Consider the following 11,978-nt stretch of genomic DNA (forward strand, 5'->3'; position numbering starts at 1 on the left):
CCCAAAGAGATCAACACCCCTCCCCTCAATGTTTTTTTTTCTTTTTCTTTTTCTTTTTTTGCTCCGGCTCTTGACCTTCTGTGGGAGCCAGACGAGCAGTGCGTCCAGAACTGGGCTTCTCAGTTGTTGCCATGGCAACAGGCCTCATATGAGCAGATGGCGCGCGAACCTTCCCTCGAGGTTTGTTCAAGCCGGCCGACAATAAGCAGACGTATGCGCCTCGCTACAACTGTCGCACAGACTACACGTGCGCTGTTTCCTCTTCTATCATCCAGACCCGCATGTTGGTATTAGTTTACGGGAGAACGGTCGTACAATACTGCCGCGGCATGAAATTTATACTTTAGGTAAAGCAGTGGTTGCAATGTAGAAAACTAGTCTCGTCAAAACATAAGCAAGCAACATAAACATTCAGTTATAAAGTGCTACAGGCAAGCGAAATTAGACTGCGCTCTATGTGAACGAAACTACAGTGTTTCCGGTCTAATTTTTGCATCAGAAACGACCTTTACCTATGTGAATCATGTTCTCTTATATGCTGCATGAGAGTTACCAGAAAACGCTAAATCTATGCCCACTTGAATTACATGCCTGCAGCACTGTATCTGAGAAACGTACGCCATTTTAATTATATATTTAGGACTACCATTATGTTATCACCAGATATCCCGCGCATTGCTTCAGCATTGATATGCTTCAAGAACATGAAGGCGTCGGCTGAAGACATTGTGCATTTTCCAAAACAGACGTGTGCCACCGGCACCCTTGCTAACGGCAACCACCAACTATACAGCGCATGAAACATTGCATCTTTTCTTCGTTTTTGTTTTTGTTCGCCTCACCTCTTATCACCCGAGAAACACAAACGAGTCCTTCTACAAGATTCAAAATCAACAGACCTGAGGGCCCACTTTGTATTTCTAATCGTTAAGCCTGTCATTTTCATCACGTCTTGCTAAATGTTAAGCCATCTTCATGTTTCTTCCTTAACCTGCCTATTTCCGCTCTTAGGCCAGCAATCCTCTAACAATCAAGTATATTTTTTTTGTTTACCTTAACTGCCGTTCATGACTAGTGAATTTCTGCCATACACACCTTCGAATGCGGCATAACAGAGTTGAGGAGTCATTTTTTTTTCTCAGACTATTCCGTAGCGTGTCAGTTATTTCCCGCAAACTATTTCTGTCTTAGATGAAGATCGCATTTTCTTCATAGCCGGCGCCTGCAATGAATCCGTTCCGTCAGCAAATATCGCAGCAACGACACTTTAAGAAAAATTGTGGGCTCTTCAGGAAACCTACAATACATGAAGGACAGAGAGAAACGCAGCATCGTGTAGATGCAGGAGGGATTGTATTTAGCATGCCCGAGGTTACAGCGCATTGGTGCACCGGAAAGTGATAAATATGACGCTAATGTTTGATAAAAACAGGGCCAATTCAGGGAAAAGCATCACAGGTAACTGCATTGGATGTACAGAAAACTTGACATATTGGTAAGCGTTGTAAGGATTCAGGGAAGCAATCGTATGCATGTGGTCTATGGCAGGATTTAAAGTCACTGTCCAACCATAACTCGGTTAACGTGGCCCATCGAGCATACTTGTGAGCACGGCTCCTCGAAAATTCTGTTGCTTGTTACAGATTTTCGATTATCGAATTTCCCTAAGACACTTATGTCGATAAATTTCTTAGTGTCACGCCTACTGTGTAGGTGAATACATTAAACTGCAGTTTCGCCCTTATTATCAGTCGTACGTATAGCGTGCACATGCATTGCATCACATTGCGATAGTGTTCAATAAGCCTGTCATTCAAACTTTCGTTTTTTGCAAGTCTCTTAGTAACACAAGCGTAGCGCTTTGGACGAGTGTCTCTCCGTTTACCTCTTTTTGTACCTTTTTATTGTGTGCTACGTAGATGAAGTCCTGTTAGTAACGGTTGCAGTTGCCTAGCAAACAAGGTGGCTACAATATTGATTTTTCGGAGCCCGTGTAAAAGGTTTTCTCCGCTGCTTTATTTGCCCGGCACCAGCGCATATTCGGATTACCTGCGGTGAATGTGTCTTTTGTAGCAAGACTCTGTAGGAGCTTCCGACAGTCGCAATATAGCGGACTGCTGCTGGGCCACAGAATGCGCACTGGCCTTCTAACTGACTAGCACTCAGGATATTACTTCGCCACGCGCCATGCATTCCCTTGCTGAAGGATCCCCTCTTGTTATGTAGAGCCCAGTAATAGCGACCGTCTCTTGAAGTGGGGCAGACCCCAGAAGTGGTGGTAATATTAACGCGGAGGCTTTTATCCTGAAGGTGAGAAATGGAAGGCTGGTATTTGTGCCGTCATTACCAGTCAATAAGTTGCTTCTTACGGGAGATCCTTAGGCAAACGTAGTTTGGTATTAAGGTCAATATTGATGACCCCACCCCTCCCCCCTCCCACCCGTTTCCCTAACGAATACCACGCTCACCTGTCTTATAGCAGTGCTTGTATCATGTAACACCTTCTTCTATGACACTTTAACCCAACACCACCCCTTGTCGCTGGATAATAGGTGCCTCTACAAATGCAGGTAGGGGAGGCTTCAATGAGATTCAATCGCTATAGAGGTGCATCAATCAATCAACCAATTAATCAAGATTTATTTTCAACAAAATATCAATTGTAATCCCATATGTACCTACAATTTTGAGTGTAATTCGCAGCAGCAGGTTGACACGTGTCCGTGTAATGTTGTAAAGATTTGTTGAAGGTTACCGTTTTGGCGTGTCCAGTCGCGTTGCCGGTTTCCTTTTTTACGCTTGAGCTTTTTAGTATGTTTCGGTATTTGAGATCATTTTCACCAGTCCAATTCGCAGTCAAAGTATTTTGTTGTCCACTAAATGGAACATACTCGCTTGCATGCATGCGTCTGTCCAAGTACAGCAGGATCCTGCACCACACGGAGTGCTTCCGGTGCCTGCATACTTCAGCGTTGACGATGTCATTCCGGTTGCTTTAACTCGTCGCAAAATTGTCACACTTCGCATAAGAGGCGTGCGGGCACCAGCTAGTTCTTGGCTGTTGCAGTGCTGGCCAAATATACAAGAGAACTTAAAGTCCGATATGTTCATAGTAGTTCATACTGCGGGTTCCGCAAAAAACGCATTCACGCTAGAAGACACGCACATTTTATCAAGAGACAGGCACCAAATTAAAAAGATAATCACAAAAACGTTCCTTTAAAACATTAAAAAGGTGGAAGGGACCTTTGTCAATGAGCCATCTATTTTGATGAAGGAAAAAAGTAACGCGTATCTGTGCAGCACATCTCATTAGATATTGATTGATTGATTGATTGATTGATCGATCGATCGATCGGTCGACCGATTGCAAAAGGCAGACGTTGTACACCTCTTTTATGCACCCTCTGGTATTGAAAAATACATTTTTTCTTTATATACAATAACGGGAAGCTAGCCTACGTTAAACCCGGTTATCCCAAAATCTCTAATTCGCAGCAGAAAGCCTCACCAAACCGATAACATGCCGAACTCCGGTATGTTCTTGCTAGGCTTCTGATAATTTTGTTTGTGTTCGAAGTAACAGATGGCATTTGAAAGAGTTGTTTATTATCCCCCTATAAATCACCGTGGCCTGTCCACAAATATAGCAATTGCTAGTTTGCGCTCCAGTCGTTCGTTCCTTCCTTTCTTGTCCGAACGTTTCTCGCGCAACCCACAGTACGAACCAACTGTACAAGTAATGTGCACAGCCTCACCCTGTGTTCTGTCCGTTATGTCCCTTTTGGGCCTCACAGACGTCGCACGGCCTACCCACGGGAATCAGTACTGATATTCGAGTGGCAAGCACTCCTAATTTGCAAAACTTGTAACATGAAACTGTCATAGTTTCACCATAAGGGCGAAGCAACCAATGCGATCGCATTACATTATAATATTACACGATCTGTAAGACTGGTAGCTGTAGTGGCAGTACGAAGTACACGTAAGCTAAGTAAAAACGAGCTGTTGTGCTAGGGCCCCTCTGTTCGAATTCCGCCATCGTATAATTTCATTTATGTTAATAATTAAAGCCAGCGTCTTTCTTAGCGTGTTTACGACCACTTCCCCGCATTGGGGATGTTTCAAACCTCTTTCCTGGGCTCATCCCGGAGGTAGTGCACAATGGCGCCAATAAAATTGCATCATTTTCAGGTTTTTGATCTGTTATTGTTTCACATAATTAATATATAAGTATGAGCAGATAAAAGGCAGGCGCTTTCGTTATTTGTTTCATGATATTTGTTGGTGTACTGCCATTCTCAAAATTCAGAGGAGTAATTTTGTCAAGTATGTAAGACCTGGTATGAGCAGATTGAGTGATTGAATGATGTGTCAATATAACCCGCACACAACATGTCATACAGCATGGCATGAGATGTAACATACATATACCTAAATATATACGGAACCTCATGGCGATGCCGATGGTGACGACGACGGCAAGAATTCGCTCGGTGTCTTCATATTATTTCTATCGCAATAAAGATATCAAAGATACACAATGGTTTCACAGACTACGGCGCTCTGCTGCCTCAGTGGGTCTGGTTCTATGCCGCGGAGGTTTATTGCGATGGTGGCTTGGAAAGCCATGATGTATCTTAAGTAGCCCCACTTCGAAATCACAAATAATAATTAAAGGATCAGTAAGAGCACAGGTAGTTATTTTGCAAAAGGAGGTGCCGTATATAGTCACTCTATTGCCCATATTGTAACTAAATCTTTTATGATAAATTACAAGTCAAAGCAATAGTCGCACAGCAAATAAGTAGTACGATAGAAATAAAAAGCGAATGGAAGAAAATACAGACTTGATTGCAAATAACACAGAGTATTTCATAAATTTCATGGCAGCAAAGTATTATGGCAAATCAAATGAAATTATCTCTTTTTCTTTTTGTGACAAAAAGGATCTAGCATCCACTAAAAGATGATTTGACAGGCAGATTGACGAGGCGACTGTCCCTGCATTAGCAACAAAAAGCACATCAAGGAACCAAGATACGTACAAGATCGCCGGTCACTTCATCAAAAAGAAAAAAAAAAGACACCAGAGTATAAAAAATAGGATATGAAGTCAAAGACAAGAATCCCTACCAATGTTCCAAGAGTGCACTCATTGAAAAAAAAGAACACGGTTACAATAAACGTTCTCATTAGTATATTAGCTTGTCCGTAATAAGTGTTTATTTAGTTTTCTCAGAATTGGCAGAAATATCTTGAGTTTTATATTAAGAGTGGTAATGTGTTCTATATTGATATGGAAGTAAATTCTACAGTTTGTTTTTCATAGTTAGTATGGACTCTCGGCAAAATAAAATTGTTATTGAGCGCTTATTGGGTATGCCTGCTACGATAAAAATTGGCACTAATTGACGGAATTCATCGGCAGTGATCGCAATCCAACTAAATTCAAGCAAATAATTTCTGTACAATTCCACTGTTAAGCTGTTGTTACTCTGTATTCCTAGTTATGTACTTTATGATGATGAAGAAGATGATGATAATTATAAGTGTGAAAACTTTATAAGTGGGTGCTGATTATATAGAAAAATGTAGAAGAAGATACCTGATGGCATATTCGGGTCGTCGTGTTAGCGCGCTCTCGCTGTGCCTCTAAGTTCATGTAAAAAAAGCAGCCAAGCTTTACTGCTAGCCATAAGCGGTCTCAGTATATCAGAAAGAAGCAGGGTCGTCCTCTTCCATTCACGGTTGTTCTCGTGATATAGCTTTAAAGTTGTTTTTCACCAGTTTTTGAGTACGTCGAAAGTGCTATTAAACGACCACCTGAATATTCCATAAGAATCCCTGCGCTAATAGGAAATTGAGGCATAGATGTGGTTTACCCTTTAAAAAATGAGTTTAAACTGTCCCTAGAGTTTCTGTAGACTTCTCATAGTCGACTTTGACTTTATATAGATTCGTTCTTTTGTCGATACAAAAATATACAGAGTGTCTGTTGACAAAAGGTGATAAGGTTTCTATTTCTTTTGTCTACTCCCGTTCTATAGCCGGTCTATAGAAAAAAGTTTATAAAATTTTTGTTTCTTTTTGTCTACTTGCGCTCTATAGACTACCTATAGACAAAAGTGAATACATTCACTATTCTTGTTCATTTTTGCCTATAGACCGTCCATAGATGTGCGTGGTGTTTTGTCTTCATATGCATGGCGGTTTGGCTCCATGTGCGTGGCGGTTTTCCGCCCGTTCCGTTCGCCATGGAAGCAGACGACGAGGACGCTGGGCCAATTAACTGTTGTTTACCGTCGAGTGTCCGACGACGAGGACGCCGGGGCTAGTGTAGTGTAGTGTATTGTATTGCAGTTTACATCGTTTACATCAAGAATTCACCAGCATTTTCTGCGTCTGCAGTGTCATACTTCACTTTAATAACACAAAGTTAACACAAGGAAAACACAAAGTTAACCCAAACAGTACACTATAGGTGGTATTCACGTGACGTCACGGCAGAGCAGTCTGGCGGGCGCTGTAGCGGAAAAGGCACAAGCTGCGTTGGCCACTATGAAACCGCCATATTTTTGGGGAGCCGGTGTCAACAAAGCTTATCTCCGCTGTTGAAGCGCTGCCGATGTGTGTGTTTTTTTACTTTAGGAGGGGTCACTAAAGTGCCTATCTTTTGCAACTTTGCAAGCATGAATGCCAGCCCCTCGTTAGTGCACTTAAGCACGTACGCGCAGAATTTAGAGGCCGGTGCGAAGGTGCGCTACGTCGAGAAAGTGGAGCTTTGAGGTGGCGTCGATCCACTTATGCTTACTGGCAAAGAGGCGTCATTTGATCTCGCGCTCGTATCCAAGGTAGAACTTTCTGATATTAAGGACTACCTTGTGCACGCTACAAGCTTCATAACTCACGAACAGCTGAAAGCAAGAAAATATCTGGAATCACACAACTATTTGACCAGCGGCTTTGTTCAAGAACCCCAGCTGAGAAGACACGGCGAGCACATCATTGTGCGCACGAAGGTAAGACAATCTAAAACGCTACATCAGCTAGTCGCTCTTTGTATTACCGGGTCGAATTGTAACGCTAACGGGTAATACTTGCCAATGTGTGTGACAGGAGTGCGATTCGTGTTCGGAATGTTTCGCTGCGCAGCGAAACATCGTAGCACTTTCTTAAGTTACCGCCAGCGAGTGGTACTTCTTTATCGTTTATGTACCGTTGCTCCTCGATAGTACATGATTGCAGGAGTAGGCTTTCGCACTGCGCAGCGTCCAGCAACGCAGTGCCTTTCGGAGTTAAGGGAGCGAAAACGATACCAAAGAAAATCGTTTGTACGCAACATGTCAGCTACCACCATGCTGCACCTTTAGAAACACTTGCTGTTTAGCGGCTACTTCCAGCTGTTCACCTTGCTCCAGCCCTCTCCCCCCCCCCCTTTTTTTTTGCATATCCCCGTCACCTGCCGAAGTGTTTACTAAGTTCTACAAATTATCGCTACCGGCGAGGCCGCGAGCTTTGCATACGTATGCGCAGTTGCGATTTGATTGTGCAAGCATAAAACCACTCGCTGGTGTTTTGCTTATTTACACTCATGGATACACCTACATTAGTTTCACTCACTACTGATGATGTAGTAACTCGCCTTGCTTTTTGTGCCTGTGTTCTCAGCATGCATAGAATCAGCAGTTAAATAGATCACTTCCTCCGTTTGCAGGTAAACCACTCCCAGGCAATTTCCACTCAGCCACTGGAGCCATGGCTTCTTGTCAAGCAGGATGGAATGGTCGAAGCTGCACACTGCACGTGTATGGCCGGTCTCGGCGAAGCCTGCTCGCACATTGGTGCACTGCTCTTCTATTTAGAAGCAGCTTCAAATTTTCGTGATGGTCAGGCTTGTACTGATAAGGAAAATGCATGGCTGCCTCCGTACTCAAGTACTGTGCCTTGTGCGCCACTTGCACACATTGACTTTGCGTCAGCTACCACCAAGAAAAGGCGGCTGGATGGACATCGATCATCATCCTCAAAGAAACCAGCCACCACTATTGAGAGGTCTTCACAGAACGAATGGAAGGCCTTTCTCGACAGAATTAAGAAGGCTGGCAAATATTCTGCAGTGTGTGCACTGAAAAAGGACTATTGCGAGGAGTTCATCCCTGTGCAAGTGAAGCACTCCACTGCTCTTCTGGGACACTTGGCAAGAGACAAGCCGTTGTCAAGGGATGCGATGCTGGAGGAGTGCGCAATGTTTGCCCAGGTGTATGTTGTAGAGCCAAAGGTATTTATATGTCCATTGAATGATAGCTTTATTGATATAAAGTAACTACATGTTGCATGACAGACAAGGCACTGTTAAATGCTTGAAACTACCAGTGTTTACATTGCCCAACCTGAATGGTTGCTGCTAGCCAAGTGCAGTTTTGTAATCATTTGTACATTGAATTAGTGTGAAAAGTCATTCTATTGATAATACAGGTCTGTAAAGATGTGGAAGCGGCAACGAGAGGTCAGTCGGCCTCAGCAACGTGGTTCGCCTTCAGAGCAGGCCGGGTCGCGGCATCGACAGCCCACGCAGCTTGCCGAACGACCTTGACTCAGCCATCTGTGAGCCTGGTGAAGAAGATCTGCTACCCTGAGGAGAGCAAGTTTTCTTCTGCTGCAACTAATTGGAGTCTGCGCAAGGAGGACACTGCCAGGAACCAATATGTTGCTGAAGCATCCAGCCAGCACAAAGAGTTTGTTTCCAACAAGTCTGGATTGCATATTAGTTCACATGAGCCCCACATGGCAGCAAGCCCAGATGGCCTGATTTATTGTGCCTGCTGCCAAGATGGTGTTTTAGAAATTAAGTGCCCATATTCAGCTGCTTGTGTAAATGACGTTGTGACCCAGAAAAGTGGCTGCTTAGAAGTTGCTGCTAGTGATAATACACTGAATCAGAAACGACAACATGCTTACTACACGCAAAAAATACAAATGCAGCGTTTTGTTTGCCAGCGCAGCTATTGCGACTTTTTTGTGTGGACACCAGCAGATAGTCATCTTGAAAGAATCTTCCTGGATGCCGGCTTGCAAGTGGTGTGCCTGCATAAAAACAAAAATGTTAAGATGCTGAATGTCATTAAAGAAAATATTCACCTTGTATGAATAAGCCATTTTACTTGTGACAGTACTGTTCACAGCGCTCTGCTGCGCATTCAGCATTGTAGTCAAGGGTCGCAGCCCTCTTGCAACGTCGCTGGTGCCTGAAATAAAATGTACCTATCTGTAAAAAATGTCTACTTTGTACTCATTAGCACTACTTGCATTGATGATTCCACCTCTGCAACTGCTTGCTATTTGTCACAGTGCTGGCACCAGTTCTCACAATTTTGTATTCTTTTGGAAATTGAAACCAGCCTGCTCTCTGCAGACACAACTATTCTCAAAACAATGCAAACAACTTGGAAGTATCTGATTGGAATGCATTACTTGATGACTATGTAACTTATACTACACAACTGCAGTCGGGAGTGCAATATAAAAGATAGCTGCTGTATCAACACCGTGTCCACCAGCACCTCTTAGGTCTCTGCTATTTTCAAAGTCTGGGTTTGTTTTGCGCTACCAGAAAGAGCACATACATACATACCTTTCTTCAGACCGAGTTGTTGACTTTGTGTCATACCCTAGGTGCAAGCTTGGCGCCCAGTCCGGATTCGTCAGATCCATTAAGTAGGATGGCCTGCCTGCAAGTATGAACAAGACTGCGTTTGCACAACAAAACAAATTCCTAGAAAACTGACGCATTTTTAACAAGAAGACCCACTGGTTGCAGTGGCAAGAAGTCTAACCATTACTTGAAGGCACAACTGCACGACAACCAGCTTTGACACAAACCACGCACTATGCTAAGGGCTCTCGGGCAAAATAACCTCAAACAGCAGAATCAGCACTACGACAGGCTTCGCTCGTCTCCGGAACAATTACGCCAGGATCATAAACACGAACAGGCATGATGTCCTAGCATTAATTAATTTCTGGGGTTTTACATGCCAAGACCACTTTGAGGCACGTCGCACTGGGGGACTCCGGATTGATTCTCACCACCTGGGGTTCTTTAACGTGCACCATACACGGGCGTTTTTGCGGTTCACCCCATCCTATCAAAATGCGGCCGCCGTGGCCGGGATTTCATACCGCGAACTCGCGCTTAGCTGCGCAACGCTCTAGCCGCTAAGCCACCACGGCGGGTGTCTTGGCATTTAGTGCAACTCAGTTTGAGTGAAAAGAAATAAAAAGTGAACAGGAGAATGCGGCACAGTAGCCCAACCTTTGAAATTCGCGCGGCGCAATTTGTAGCAGAACGACAAATATGCACTCACCAGAAACGAAGTGCTCGCTGCAGACTTTGTAGTGGGTAGCGTCTGTGTTAATGTCACCCCGGTAGAGGCAACGAAACCATTCCGCTCGACGCTTCGTTGAGATCTCTAAGGTCTGGCTGCACTGCCAACGAACAACATTCGGCACAGAAAAAAGCTAAGCTTCTTCGTGTTCTCACCAGAGTCAGCTTTCCACCGCGACTCGTTATTGCATCCGAACACAGCGCAATTAACCATGATTAAAATGATTGCCGAGGCCCTTGAGATTGCAATGCCTGCTGCTGCACTTCAAAGCACCACGAAACGAAAGCATTCCCCCAACGATATGGCGGCCGGAAGCGGAACGCTCACCGCGCCGGCCTGAGCCCTTCCGGTCATGCTGCACGGGATCACAGTGTTGCTTACGCGTGAATACCACCTATAGGGCACACCAACGCCGAGGTGCGTGTGCCACTAGCTGACATCCTAGTGAAGGATTGGGGTCGTTTCTCACTTTAAAGCGAAGCTTTATATGAGTATAGGCGAAACGAAAAAGCCTCCGTCCGTCACCTGTGTACAAAAAACTATCATCATCAGCATTGGCTCAAGCATCGTCGTCTTCTTCCGCAGCTGACACCTTGGCACCCCTCGGGTTGCGCTCGTGCTCGGCACGTGATCGTGCCACTGCTCCCGTGTTCGTCGTCGTTGTCTTCTTCTGATCTTTCCAGCGTAGAATTTCACTTCTCTTCGGTCGTCGTAATGGGGAGGCCGCGCTTACGGGGGTATGAGCGACTGCTTAAGGGTGTGTGCATCACTCTGGCGTCTCAAGCACGGCAAAGCGTTGCCTTCGAGATTGAATTCCATTAATCGCCTGGGAATCGCCAGGCGAAGGCAAATTTGCAATATCTATTGACAAAGCAGGCATCTGACAACGCTGAGTGTCGTATTGAACAATGTGAACATAAAACGTGTTTTTTTTTTGTATAATTTGAGCAAGCATGAAGCAATGCTAAGCGCAAACTCTACCTTTCGTTGTTTTTACTCAGGTGACAGCGTTACACAGCGTCGCCCGTATATAGCGTCCGTGTTCTTTAGGAACATTGCACGCCGTGAACTAGTCTGGCTGTGAGCGAGAAAAATTACCGAATATTCGTCGGTAGGCTTAGGTCCGCAACGAGACCTTCTTGAAGCTCGCCGAGCAGGCGGGCATTTTTATTTTCCTTTAAGCCGTGCCTTAAGGCCTGCACACACCTGTCCCCCTTATGCCTTGTATACCGCCCTCCCCCCGCCCCCAAAGCAGGAAGAAAAGATGGATATTCCTCCATCATTGTTTATCTTTGTTTTCCCGACGATCCCCCAAGGTTAATATAATGCCAGCATATTTTATGCTTATTGTGCCTTCCTCTTTATCAAAAGTGCGTCCCCTGTTTTCTCTGAACGCGTTTGTATATAGCACTTCCCTCTCCCCACCCCCCCGCCCCCCACACACACACACACTTATCACTAGCTAGAGGGTATGCACACGTGCCAAGCGCCTATTGCGGCATTAGATAAGAGCCTTCTTTATGCCGTCTCCGGGGAGTCGTTATATTTCGCGAGCGAATAGCGTTTCTTTTTTACAACAATAATAGATTA

The 11,978-nt window shown here is 44.6% G+C and overlaps 1 protein-coding gene and 1 long non-coding RNA gene across 2 annotated transcripts; one reads left to right on the top strand and one right to left on the bottom strand.

Moving 5' to 3' along the window:
- Window positions 1-6,485: 6,485 nt before the first annotated feature.
- LOC119462714 (uncharacterized) lies at window positions 6,486-9,150 on the top strand. The gene is made up of 3 exons (XM_037724009.2): window positions 6,486-7,022; window positions 7,718-8,281; window positions 8,479-9,150. Exons 1-3 carry the CDS (start codon window positions 6,807-6,809, stop codon window positions 9,148-9,150), a joined length of 1,452 nt encoding a protein of 483 aa, XP_037579937.1. The 5' UTR covers window positions 6,486-6,806.
- On the bottom strand, window positions 9,146-10,781 carry LOC119462715 (uncharacterized). The gene is made up of 3 exons (XR_005194159.2): window positions 10,368-10,781; window positions 9,635-9,731; window positions 9,146-9,248 (listed from the first exon to the last, which is right to left on the bottom strand). It is a non-coding gene; the product is annotated as an uncharacterized LOC119462715 (long non-coding RNA).
- Window positions 10,782-11,978: the final 1,197 nt, after the last annotated feature.

This window comes from Dermacentor silvarum, chromosome 8 (assembly GCF_013339745.2).
Source record: "Dermacentor silvarum isolate Dsil-2018 chromosome 8, BIME_Dsil_1.4, whole genome shotgun sequence".
In the NCBI taxonomy this organism is placed as follows: Eukaryota; Metazoa; Arthropoda; class Arachnida; order Ixodida; family Ixodidae; genus Dermacentor; species Dermacentor silvarum.

What these genes read in the sequence shown, in the direction of transcription:
- LOC119462714 (XM_037724009.2), top strand. Translation starts at nt 6,807, where the DNA reads ATGCTTACTGGCAAAGAGGCGTCATTTGATCTCGCGCTCGTATCCAAG. An exon ending in ACATCATTGTGCGCACGAAG is followed by an intron (nt 7,023 to 7,717) that starts GTAAGACAATCT and finishes CTCCGTTTGCAG; the next exon opens with GTAAACCACTCCCAGGCAAT. An exon ending in TGTATGTTGTAGAGCCAAAG is followed by an intron (nt 8,282 to 8,478) that starts GTATTTATATGT and finishes TTGATAATACAG; the next exon opens with GTCTGTAAAGATGTGGAAGC.